This window comes from Megalopta genalis, chromosome 17, assembly GCF_051020955.1.
Source record: "Megalopta genalis isolate 19385.01 chromosome 17, iyMegGena1_principal, whole genome shotgun sequence".
Lineage (NCBI taxonomy): Eukaryota > Metazoa > Arthropoda > Insecta > Hymenoptera > Halictidae > Megalopta > Megalopta genalis.
Window position 1 is genome coordinate 1,178,661 of NC_135029.1, and position 13,484 is coordinate 1,192,144.

At 36.4% G+C, this 13,484-nt stretch overlaps 2 protein-coding genes across 4 annotated transcripts in view; one reads left to right on the top strand and one right to left on the bottom strand.

The window, feature by feature from the left end:
* The window catches only part of Cad99C (cadherin 99C), a 381,342-nt gene that overhangs the window by 65,346 nt on the left and 302,512 nt on the right, over window positions 1–13,484 (top strand). The gene's annotated exons all lie outside the window — the stretch shown is intronic.
* LOC117230067 (uncharacterized protein C15orf61 homolog) lies at window positions 2,065–6,750 on the bottom strand. 3 transcript variants are annotated; one of them, XM_033487160.2, is made up of 4 exons: window positions 6,586–6,750; window positions 5,001–5,162; window positions 2,456–2,699; window positions 2,065–2,263 (listed from the first exon to the last, which is right to left on the bottom strand). In XM_033487160.2, exons 2-4 carry the CDS (start codon window positions 5,097–5,099, stop codon window positions 2,136–2,138), a joined length of 471 nt encoding a protein of 156 aa, XP_033343051.1. In that variant the 5' UTR covers window positions 5,100–5,162; window positions 6,586–6,750; the 3' UTR covers window positions 2,065–2,135. The 3 variants fall into 3 exon arrangements, with proteins under 3 accessions (XP_033343051.1, XP_033343041.1, XP_033343060.1); XM_033487150.2 differs by having other exon boundaries at window positions 6,497–6,750; XM_033487169.2 differs by lacking the exon at window positions 5,001–5,162 and having other exon boundaries at window positions 6,497–6,750.

A 13,484-nucleotide genomic window follows, 5' to 3' on the forward strand; every position in this document is an offset into this window, starting at 1 on the left:
TGAAAGCTGTCCTTACCGCAAAGCAACGACCGCAAACGTTTTTAATGGTGTTGCGTAATGTCATGGTTCGACGCGGTATTAGTGGTTCTTACGTGCATATCTTAAAAGTCCTACACCTGTAACGCACCGGCACAGGAACCGTATTAAGTGGTCATTATCTTTTCAAATCGCTCACCCAAGGAACATTCTTCTGCTGCATACTTAACCTTTTACCTTGTAGCATCGAGAGTTCAATCGATGTTTAACAAGTATAAGTATCGCTCAATTCTATTGCTATGTTGTGTAGTGTTAACTATATTCAAATTTTTTTTTTAGTGAAATTAGGCTTATTGTGGAGTCATCGCGAAGACAGGAACAATTAGGAACAAGATTTATATTATTTAATATTTATTTATATTATTGTGGTCAACAGAGTTGGGCATTATTCGAATAACATTTCAAATAAATTCTTCACATAAAGTTTTGTTCGAATAACGATTCAAATAAATTTTTCGAATAAAGTTCTGTTCGAATGATGTTTCGAATAAATTCTTCGAATTCAATTTTATTCGGATAACATATTGAATAAATTCTTCAAAAATAAAATTTTATTCGAATAATATTTGGAATAATATTCCCAATAAAATTTTATTCGGATGAAATATCGAATAAATTCTTCAAATAAAATTTTATTCGAATAATATTTGTAATAATACAACGAATAAATTCTTCGTATAAAATTTTATTCGGATGATGCATGAAATAAATTCTTGAAATAACATTTTATTCGAGTAATATTTGGAATAAATACATCGAATAAATTCTTCGAATAAAATTTGGTCCGGAAAATACGTCGAATAAATTCTACGAATCAAATTGTATTCTTTATCCGAATAAAATATGCACAACTCTGTCGGTCAAAGTATTGATAAGTAGACTGCGGATTTTACGCATTAATGGCAAAAATGATCAGAGATAATTTCAAGTGGCGGAACGATTTCACGAAAATATCAGTTGGGATTCGGTAAGCAGAGAGTTAACCCTTTGCACTCCGCTGTCCCCTCTCGTGGGACATCGTAATTCTAGCATATCACTCGGATGTCTCCTCTCGTGGGACATTAAAGTTTATTTGTGATTACGGAGAATTGAGTTATTTCAGCGCAACTTTTTGAGACATGCATGCTTCCCTGAAGTTTTCTCTTGAAATGGCACAAGAAATCAAATCAAAATATAGTAAAATTACTAAGATATATACAAGAAATGTCAAGGCGCCACTTGAAAAGCGCGATAAGGCAAGTTTGTAGAAGAAATATCGGTAAGCGAACATAGCACGCACTGTATAGTGAGATTTATAATCATAAAATCTGGAGGAAAAGATTTTCAAAGCTGAACTCAGTCTGGTTTGAAGCGTCGAGCGGTATAGATAGATCTAACGAGTGAGAAAATCGGAGAAGTGATTGTTCTCTTGGTAAATCAATTGTTTGGTAAAAGTTTTTTTTGGTAAATATCATCTTGTGAGTTAGTAATAACAATTAGAAATTTTTAACCTATGTATTTATTCATATCTTTTATTAGAACAATGGCAAAACGTTCAAACACGAATGAGTCTCATGACACAAGCAGTAGCGAAGATGAGCTCCAGATAGACGTTTATACAGATATGTTAGAAATGTTACACAGAAATGTTACTTCAGATATGTAGAAGGTTTTCTTCTACAGTTAGTCTATCGTTTTGATAGCAGTGATAGTGACATCGTCCAAGCAACAAGGCGACGAGAGAAACAGTTCGCATAGATAGCGATTACAACAACAAAACAAAATTATAAAACAAACAATAACAAAATTATAAAAAATAAAATATTGATCTTTTTGCAAATTTCTCGATTTCAGCCAATTCATATAAGTCCAATATCATGATAATATGTTAGTTAGTTCCAGAACCATACTAAATAATACGAGGGTCTGTAAATGCCCGTTTCTGCCGAAAAGTGGCGCTGAGTAGCTGGTAGCCAATGTCCAGAATGGTTCGGACTGCTAAGGGTTAAGATTCGAGATCGAACGGAGAAGTGCAAAACACGGGGAAGGTTCCTCGAAACGGTCTCTTTATTTCACATATAAAATATGAAGACACATTAGCGTGGATTAGAAGTGAGCTGTCAGTACATGGAGCCCTTATCCTCGGGTAGCAAGAAGTAGATCGTCACGTCGCCCTGGGTGGTTTTCACCGTCTCCTGGTGCTTGATCAACCATATAGCAGCCATGCCGTACATCAGCGTGGGTATACCTAATGGAACAAATATGGAATGCAAATTGACGAATGATCAATTACCGAGGCGACGTATCGTTGGCTATTCACGAATGGGAGAAGTGTCAATGAAAGGAGACGTTGATCGCAGAAGGACAATGATATCTCGACGGGGCGTGTGCTCTCCCCTGTTCCAGCTGCGAGTGGGGAACGGTATGCGAGATCACGTACCAAGGTTCACGAGCTTGATCGCCTTGAAAAATTTGTCCTCGTCCCTGAGGTCCTGTCGTGGCCTCTTGGTGCAGTGATATTTAATGTATGGAAAACAGCCGGTTCTAAGTACGTGGTAATTGCTGCTGCCTACAGGCCAATTGAAGTGCGACATGCCCCTCTGATCGTTGATGATGTCGGCGTACTTCACGAAGTACGACGTCCACGGTGGCTCGTTCGTTTGCCGCAGATAGCTCGTTAAGACCTGTTTGTACCGTAATGACACCGAGTCACTTTGTATATCCCCTCATCCATCTGCCGGATGAATCCGTCTTTCGTCGATCATTCGCGGCCACGCAAGGGTGCTTCGCTACCGTTAGCCGCGGCGAGGGCTCTATTGACGTTCGCTTATGCCGATTTAATTGAAACGTTATTTCATTCGAGGCAGTCGGCAAAAAGAGAAGCTGGATAGCTCGGCGATCTTCCGTAAGCCGCATTCCGCGAGCCAATGGCTCCGAAGGAATCCAATCGATAGAGAAACGCAGGAATTCTCACGGTCATCGATTGCGATCGCGACTTTATGGGGACGTAAATGCTTCGAAATGTGTAGCGATTCAATGGGGTGGCGACTCGCGGTGTGTCGCTTGTATGGATATTCGGTATAAAACTTGTTACTTATGAACCAATTAATTTTCGACATCCTAATACTTTTTTAAGGAGGATACAAAGATATATCGATTGGCGCATACAAATATATTAATTTATTTAAACAAATTATTCATAAAATAACGTTTTTTTTTACGATACTCGCTGTTGTAATTTGATGTCAATTGAATATCGATTAACTTTTGTTCGAAACATTATTTTATCAAATCGGTCGAAATGCCTGAAAAATTGTGACGAGTACAAAGCTACGGGTAAACATCATGTTTCGCGTTTTAAGAAACACTATATACACATATATTAATACAGGAACGTAGTTTATAAATGTATAAACTACGTTTCCTTCTGAACATTTTATCATAAATAAACGCGATAGTTAGATTACATTAATTACGAATTTGACAATTTTCTTTATTTCGGGCAATTCGGGCAACTGAAATTGACATCAATATAATTTTTGCTAATTTTTCGTAAAGTCTAATTATAAGTCGATAAACATTATAGTACTACATATAATCTGTAAAAATTAAATTAAAAGCGTGAAACATTTTGTCAATGATAATGATTGTGTGTAACATTAAAATTCTCAACACTTTACGATACAAGATTTTGTGAATTAAACGTTTTAGGTGTTTGATTTGAGCCGTTTATTTTGAAAGTGACATAAGTCACTTTTTCAAAAAAATCGAGTTAATGGTAACACTAATTACAATTGAACGGTATCTTTTCATTGTGAAAAAATATGCAATCAATAAGTTGAGAACTATTGAGATTTGTTCGAGATAAGTTTTGCTAATTAACGGCATAACAAATATGTTTATTTTGAAAGTGGCGTAAGTCGCTGTACTCGGGAAATTAATTGCGGGGCTTAGTGTAAAAGAAATAGAAACGCGTGATAAGTGTGTGTGAAGTATTGTTTTGAATTATTTTCAGTATTTTTAAAAAAGTTGTGATCACTGGACTTATTTTTATAAGTGCGAAAGAATGGTGCAGTTTTGTAAATTATATTATAGTGATGTGGCGGCTACCTCCAGACCCGCCAGCAGATGGCTATAAAATGTTTTATAAACTAACTTTAGATGAAAAAGATGAATTTCTAACTTTGGATTTGTCACCAAAAAGAGGAAGACCTAGGCGTTATTCACAAACAGAAATGGATCCGTTATACGCTGGATCTCGTCCTGTTTCTTCAGCAAAATACAAAGACATGATGGACTTGCTTAATTATATACCCCCGATATACCACAGTTATTTAAAAAATTTGAAACAAAACACGATTTCCGAGGACTTAATCACTCCTATTGATGACGAAAATTCAATTGAACCGATGTATTTTCATATAAATTACTTATACTTATGTTTCAAAATGTACTAATTATTTTTGTATTTTATGTATATTAAAATAAAAAATACTTAAATCAAATCTTTATATTAAATATGTTCATGGTATAAATTATTATTATATATGTAATTTATTCAACAATTTTAGTAAATCACTGTCCTTTCAAAACATCACTTCGGTAAAATACGTCGGACAAAATTAATATATGTCAGTCATTTTTCTAAAGTATTTATTTTGAAAGTGGCTTAAGTCACTTTACCGTAATGAAAAGTGGTGATTTTTTAATGTTTATACGAAATTATTTATACTGAGAAATATATCGGTATCCTGAGATAACAAATACAAGTAAATCTTCTCGAAAGTTAGCATCCATATTTTGAAACGTGTTAAAACGCAAACCCTTAAATATATCGACTTCAAAACAAAGTGACTCGTATGCCACTTTCAAAATAAACGGCTCATTTATTACGGGGCACACTGTTGATTTCCATTCGATGGAAATTTCGCGACAGTTCGATTTCCATTCGACGATTAGCGCGTAAAAATCAGTGCACAACTTGCCTCCGATGCCAGCGGTTTCGACTTTCTCGAGAACATCCTTGTCCAGATGCCATTTTGACGAACAAGCGTGTTCCCGGGGGTCAGTATCTTTAGGGTCATTCGGCGGATGGCTTATCGACGGGCTCTAATCAATCAAATCTTCGGTGCGAGACATGGCTGTGTCTGGAAATGTGTACAATTGTAATTTCAACGCTTTTCGTAATGTTCACGGTTCTTTCTAGAAAAATACTTTTAAGCTGTATGCATGATGGACGCAGAGGGAATGCTTTAATATGATGGAGGAAATGAAGTCCCATACAAATTATGGTAATGATGTTATAATGGTGGAATATTATGCGGTAGACGCTCGAACCGCGATTGTTCGATTCGCTCGGTCCACAGGTCCCTCGCGGCGGTTTTTAAACTGCCTTTCTAAAATAAACCGGCGGAGAGTGCTGCACAAAATGCCAAGGTTAACGAGCTTCAATTCGACCGGGTAACGGAAAATCATTTAAGCAGGTACTGTCGCGCTCGCGGACCATGAAAAGACTGTGTGAATTGTAGTTGATTGTATTCACACAGATCTGCATCGAGCGGCTGATTAGCTACTTCATCATCGGGAATTAGTGAACCATTTTATTTCTCTGCTCAACCTTTGCCGCATAACTTTCAGTACAAATTATTTGCTCTGCGGGTTACTTTATCGATCTACAAAATTCTATGTTTTCCTCAAGATGATCGATTCTTGTAAAAAGTAATTTTTAAAGGAGTGAAATAATATTAATTATTAATTTTTACTTTCAGACAAACATTTAAGATGAACGATATTCTGAAATTAATGAGATGAATTAGTTTAATTATCTTTTGTAATTCGTAACGATGAAATAATTGCTATTTTCATTTCTCATGGTCACAAATATTTCTTGTTTTATCCGATCTGTTTAGGACGTTTTTGAATACCAAACGGTAATATATAATTATTGTTTTCGTGACTTGAAAAAATACCTATGACTATATTAATCATATCGTTCAGCTTTGATAATTCATAAATAAGTGAGAATTTACTTGAAATGATTTTTTGATGATCATATATGGCTCTTGCTTTATCAAATTTGTTTATCAATTTTAAAAATCCTGACATTAATATAATTATTGTGAGTGTTTTCGTCACTTAAAATAATACCCCAAAATTATACAAATTATACTATTCATCTTTGTCGAGATACAATATCAAACTCTTCAAAGACTTCCACTATAAACTTAACCGGAAGTCATCCAGTTGTAGCAAAACGTTCTCTGCTTCCACGCCTTTTTATATCGATCTATTGTTATCATTACATGTTAATTATTTAAGTATTTTAATATTTTAAGTATTGCATCAACGACGAAATAGTTTGACGCGCGTGATTTACCCGAGAAATTAAAATCGATAAAAGTTGTTCATTATGTCCTCTCCTCCATACTAATGTAGTACTCCGGCACTCTGTCGGTGCCACGGAGACTGCGCTGTTACTCACTTTCCGTCACATGCGCAGATCACTTGGCTCCCGACGAATTTCACGCGATACGACCGTCCAATGTCGATTCTTCGTTAAAACGTGCTTACCCGTCGCACGTGCTTCCGTTCGAGACACTTTACGTAGCTCTGATTCGATTTGTGGTTACCATTCGAACGAAGAATACACATTTATCGGTCACACGTGTTACGAAACTCGCGTGATCGAGAGGTTAACGATACCACTGGGTCACGACATGCCAGACACGTTTTGGCGCTACCGTCGAATCCGCTCGTCTTCCGGAGCGGTCTTTTTAAATTCTTCTCTAACTGTTCATCTTAATAAATACGATTATTTAAATACTATGAAATATAAATATAAATATAATATAAAATATAATATGATATACTATGTAGATATAATATATAAATATACTATATAAATATACTATAAATATAATATAAAATATTATTAAATACTATAAAATACGATTGAAATGTCAGGTCGCCTTAAATATATTTTGTAGACAACATGGAAACTCGCTTACAGCATGTTTCGATGATTCGTATTTTAATCTTACATGATAGATTGATTTTCGAAAAGCAAGTATCATTTTTGCGACAAATGCAGACGTGCAAGGCTATGCAATGGTAATTATAATGGCAATATAATTTTAAACAATGACTAAATTAAAATAGTTCCTCTTTCTTCTTCCGAACCAGTTATTTCATATTTATTGAATCAAATGTATACCCTGTAAAATTCGTAAAAGAAGCAATGTTAAAACAGAAGCAGGTAAATTCAAGTGAACGCGTTCGTTCTCAGAACTTTTCTGAAATGTTTTACGGTTTAATATCGATTTTTCTAACGAATATATAATTATTAGTAATTTATATAGAATATATTATATAATATATAATTATTAGTAATTTATTTTTGTTTGAAATTTTATACATATACTAGCACTGAAATGAGATATCATTTTATTACATTTGATCCGCGTCAATTGTGAGTGACTTCAACATTAATTGGCAAAACAATCGAATTACCTTGCATTTAATTTCGCCCACCGTTTTCTATGTTTCCTTTCGCATGTTTGCTATTCTAATACTTTCTCGCTTACGCTCGTGCTATTGTTATCATTCTAACTGACCGATAGATATTATCACTGTCCACGCTTCCTCCGTGATATTGGGTCAGAGCACGTGTCAATCCAGGGACCCGTTAAATCTGACGATATAACGGAATCGATATCGCATTTCTGATACCACAACGTTTGATTTAGCGTTGTTCTCAGTTATTCGTTTATGGCAACGAAGCAGCTATTGTGTTTGCTATGAATCTGCACATATCATGCATCAACGTGAACGGAGAACGCGAAATTCGTCGGAAACTCTGAAACTAACTCCAAAGTTGTTTAAATGATATTTAATTCTTTAAAAGCAATGTTATTTTATATCTATAAAAAAGGAATGAAATGTAATATTTCGACTAACTATATTGTCAATACTAACTGTTATAAATACTATATATACTATAATATAAATATATAAATATAATATAAATATATAAATATAATATAAATATTATATATACTATATAAATACTAACCATTATATTGTCAATACTAATTATATTAATTATATTACATAAAATTGTAAATGTATTTTACGTGTATATAAATAATAGATCGTGCTGTTGTAACCGCAAAAGAGAAAAAGACAAAATCCTTGTACTATTTCGGCTGACAAATCGTGGTTTTTGATGATGATAACTTTGACGCGCTAGGCGTAGAAAATAACAAAGGATTATGAGAGCTGGTATAATGTACCGTTGCCAGTGGTTATGGAGACAGTGTCTAATTTAGACGGGCCATTTCGTGTTGTACTTACAAGTAGTTACGAACATTCTTTCCTGCAAAAATTAGCAAAATACAATATTATATACAAAAGTAAAAAAAATACTTAAGTAGAACACTTATAATATAATACTTATTTATACATATAATTATATTACTTAATAATATATACATATTAATTATAATATTTAAGTAGTATTCCTTGTATTTATTACGCACTTACACGTGCTGTCACAGATTTCTACCATTGATTACTCACAATCATTTTTCATCCGTTTCTAACATCAAATTTTGAGCTTGTATTTCATGAGAAAAGCTATTCAAATATTTCCTTATTTTCTATTTATAAAATGGATAAATTAGCGTCGATATTGCATAATACGTAATTAATACTTCTCGAAAATATCATGCTAATTTTACTCTCTTTTGTATTCTTTATGATCTTACTCTTCTTTTTCTAAACTATGCTGCTTTGGAACAATTAAACTGAAATTACTTAAGAAACTGTACGATATGTTAAAATATACTTTAACCATCTTTTAATTTTCTGTTTCAGGTAAGTTCAATCAAGTTCTCGCATATCTCGGCGTAAGTATAACGATCCTTCTTCGATCCTCGCGCGAAGACCGCGGCTTTAATTTTCTTTTTTGTTACTCCAGTAGTCTTTGCAATTTGTCCGTTGGGGATATTTGGTAAATTGAATTATTGTTGCTCGACGGTATGTCATGTAGATGCTGTTCTCGGTAGAAAGCGTCGGAGAAGACATCGTGTCATCGTAGGAGGCCTTCGGAGCGCTCTCTCTCTCTCTCTCTCTCTCTCTCTCTCTCTCTCTCTCTCCCTGCAGCCTTCCAGCAGAGTTGGGCAAAATATAATCGGAAAAAGTGACTAATGATCATGATTACAATCATTTCTATAATTATGACTAATGATTACAGAATATTGTTCGGTAGTCATTCGTGGGACATGATTATAGTAGCTACATTGGTCATTAGTCATTCGTAAAAATCTGGCTATATTAATTATTAGTTATTAGTTGGAAAGCATGACTGTTAGTTATTAGTTTATTTATCCAATTTTAAAAAAGGAAGTTGATCTTGAAATTTCGAAAATTACACTGTGCACAAAAAGTGGACACGACATCGCTTCCCTACTCTTAAAGCTTTACAACTTTACTGTATTAAACATTTTTTAATTAGATACATAATTTTAGAGTTATTTGGGGGGTGCAAGTTACACGACTCACCCTGTGATTCAAAATATATCGCGCTTGGTCCCATTTCAAACAGAAAAATCTTACCATTATATTAGATAAACTCGTATGCAAAAAACTAAATATAAAAAAAAAAATTGAACCGTCGTTCTTTTTATATCGTCGTTATGTAAATATTGGTTCATTTTTATGTACAAGATTATTATACGTATATATCGTAGAGTTAGTAAAAGGAGTAATATGTGTTCAATAAAAACTGTAAAATCGTTTTATAGGAATGTAAAGATTCCCGAGGAAATACCAGCAAAAAATTATTTTCAATATTGCAAAACTAATCGGTAATCGTAAACATCGTCCGTTTATACTCACCGACGAGCCGAGCACGTTGAATTTCGTTATACCGACATTGATTTTCATGTTCAGAAATAATAGTAAAACACTATCAATCTGCTCGGCTCGTGCTCGGCTCGTGCTCGGCTAGTCGGTGAGTATAAATGGATCTTAAAATGTAATTGTGACTGACGAAGGTAGTTTTGTCGAACGCAAGGTTTAGTTTTGCTAGGTAATTTTGCTAACGAAAGCAGTTATGTCCGAGGGAATGATTTCTGATTGACGACTAATTTAATCGGATTAACGTTAGTCGTATTTTTAGTCAGATTGCGCATTTGATGCATTTATGGTAAAAATCAGTGTCCGAAATAGAACATTGCAAAGACCTAAGAAGAATTTAATCGTTTTATTACGCTACTTTCAGCTTATTAAAATGATTAAAAGAAACGATTTATTTTTATTTAATTTCGCTGTTTTACAATCGGCTTTGAAAATTTCTATTTTGCATAAAGTCCAAATGTGTCGTTGTTTCACTGTCGTTTAATTTCTTCTGGTACTAACGTACCATTCAGTGTTTGTAATTGTTCTAAGGATTTTTGATTGCGTTGTTTCTAGTTTTAACCCTTTGCACTCGAAGCGATTTTAACTGTGAATATAAAATCATTTTTCTAACTTGTAGTATTTTTATTTTATATGATGAAACGCATTTTATGCATATGAAATTGACTCTTGGGACTCACGCAACAGTTACACTCTTAACAATGTTAACATCAAAATTATCTTAAAACGTGATGTAACGAATTTTAGCGGTGCCTCTGAGCAACCACTTGAGTGCAAAGGGTTAATATGTAATCAGCATTTAGAAGAAGTTAATTGTAAGTCGATAGATTATGAACAAGCCGTTTATACTTTATGATCTTTATTCGAGTCGATTATTTTCCGCATCAATTCTTATTCGAATGATTTATTTATCCGAATAAAATCTTATTCGCAGGAATGTTAATCTAGATAAATTTCCATTCGACAGCGCCGACTAAGCTTGTATTCCGTGGTATTTATCTCTTACATATTGTTGCGAATTACTCCATTTCTCTCGCGTCGCGGCATTTTATATTTACAATAAAGAATATTAACTATAACACAACTCGATACAATTATATCATAGATCTTTCAATTTGAAATGTTGCTCGTTCGACGGTCCGATCTCGACTCTTCGATTGTCCGTTGGTAACACTCTTCCGTGGCAACCCCTATCTTCTATTATTCTTTAACCCTTTCGCTACGAGCGGATTCTCCGTCGCGGTACTTCTGCTGAACAGAGCGCTGCGACATCACTGCACGCTACGCGACGGCGATCGTCAGCGGAAGTCGGTACTCCGCGGCGGTCGGCGGAGAACCTAAGCTGTTTGAATTGAATGAATTTTTCGAACGAAAAAATTTTTCTCCAAAGGGTATTTATAAATAAAGGGTATTCCAGGGTATTTTATAACGTCTTAGCATGCGCTCTTTAATTTACAGTATGAGAGGAAATAAAACATTATGCAATATAATGCATCTTATGGAAAGCCACTATAATGGTCCGTAGTACCTCAGTGGCATCTTATGGAAAGCCACTATAATGGTCCGTAGTACCTCAGTGGCACCATATGGAAAGCCACTATAGTGATCCGTAGTACCTCAGTGGCACCATATGGAAAGCCACTATAGTGATCCGTAGTACCTCAGTGGCACCAAATGGAAAGCCACTATAGTGATCCGTAGTACCTCAGTGGCACCAAATGGAAAGCCACTATAGTGGTCCGTAGTACCTCAGTGGCACCAAATGGAAAGCCACTATAGTAGTGGTCCGTAGTACCTCAGTGGCACCATATGGAAAGCCACTATAGTAGTGGTCCGTAGTACCTCAGTGGCACCATATGGAAAGCCACTATAGTGATCCGTAGTACCTCAGTGGCACCAAATGGAAAGCCACTATAGTGGTCCGTAGTACCTCAGTGGCACCATATGGAAAGCCACTATAGTGATCCGTAGTATCTCAGTGGCACCATATGGAAAGCCACTATAGTGATCCGTAGTACCTCAGTGGCACCATATGGAAAGCCACTATAGTGATCCGTAGTACCTCAGTGGCACCAAATGGAAAGCCACTATAGTGGTCCGTAGTACCTCAGTGGCACCAAATGGAAAGCCACTATAGTAGTGGTCCGTAGTACCTCAGTGGCACCATATGGAAAGCCACTATAGTGATCCGTAGTACCTCAGTGGCACCAAATGGAAAGCCACTATAGTGGTCCGTAGTACCTCAGTGGCACCATATGGAAAGCCACTATAGTGATCCGTAGTATCTCAGTGGCACCATATGGAAAGCCACTATAGTGATCCGTAGTACCTCAGTGGCACCATATGGAAAGCCACTATAGTGATCCGTAGTACCTCAGTGGCACCAAATGGAAAGCCACTATAGTGGTCCGTAGTACCTCAGTGGCACCAAATGGAAAGCCACTATAGTAGTGGTCCGTAGTACCTCAGTGGCACCATATGGAAAGCCACTATAGTGATCCGTAGTACCTCAGTGGCACCAAATGGAAAGCCACTATAGTGGTCCGTAGTACCTCAGTGGCACCATATGGAAAGCCACTATAGTGATCCGTAGTATCTCAGTGGCACCATATGGAAAGCCACTATAGTGATCCGTAGTACCTCAGTGGCACCATATGGAAAGCCACTATAGTGATCCGTAGTACCTCAGTGGCACCAAATGGAAAGCCACTATAGTGGTCCGTAGTAGCGAAAGGGTTAAGGAGTTGTTCACAACAGGGCAGTTTCACATTACAGCGACTTCGTCATCCATCAACATGGAAATGATCAATCGTCCCTGCATCCCGTCCGATCTTTCGTGACAAATAATCGGTAACGACTCCAGTCATCGTTTAATTTCAGCCGACTAACAGGATCGAACCACTAGAATTCGCGTAGGGTTACCACACCCAAGATCGTTTACACGTATAACGTATCACGTCGGCCGACGTGGCGCGTTATAAATTACCCCGATTTTTCCGAAAGGCGGCTCGAGTTACATTTATTTACATAACTACGACCACGTTCGTTTTCCTGCATTAACGAACGCCGTTCCCGGTCCGGGTCGGTTAGCCGGCAGGCTGCTGGCCATAACATTATCAGCGGAACAAGAGGAATGACACGATTCCTTCGCTCGAGGACACGGCATGGAAGCATCGCTGTCATATTGGATTATGTTGACGTGCTAATTCGGCCGGGGGAACAGGAAACGCTTATCTCGCCACAGGTGGACCAGCTCAGTCTAATGGACCGGGTCCACGGAAAATTGATATTTTTTTCCAACAAGCGACGTTTATTAATCCCAGAGGATCGGCGCGGCTGTGCGCGCATACGCAACTAGAAATCGCATACGAATAAGAGACGCGCCTAAGTGTGTCTGAGGCGTGTATATGTATTGTAATGAGACTGCTGTTGCATAATATATACAATTAAACCTTTCTCGAATCAACTACCCGCGACTCGGACGTATTTATTCGCAAAATAGTGGGCTACGTTCCGGCTGAAATGTTACATTGGAAATACAGTCGCCGCTG

Excerpts from the sequence above, each read along its gene's own strand:
- LOC117230067 (XM_033487160.2), bottom strand. The coding sequence starts at position 5,099 with ATGACCCTAAAGATACTGACCCCCGGGAACACGCTTGTTCGTCAAAAT. Across the intron at positions 2,700-5,000 it reads CGAAACCGCTGGCATCGGAG|GTCTTAACGAGCTATCTGCG; the intron begins GCAAGTTGTGCA and ends CGGTACAAACAG. Across the intron at positions 2,264-2,455 it reads GATCAAGCTCGTGAACCTTG|GTATACCCACGCTGATGTAC; the intron begins GTACGTGATCTC and ends TTGTTCCATTAG.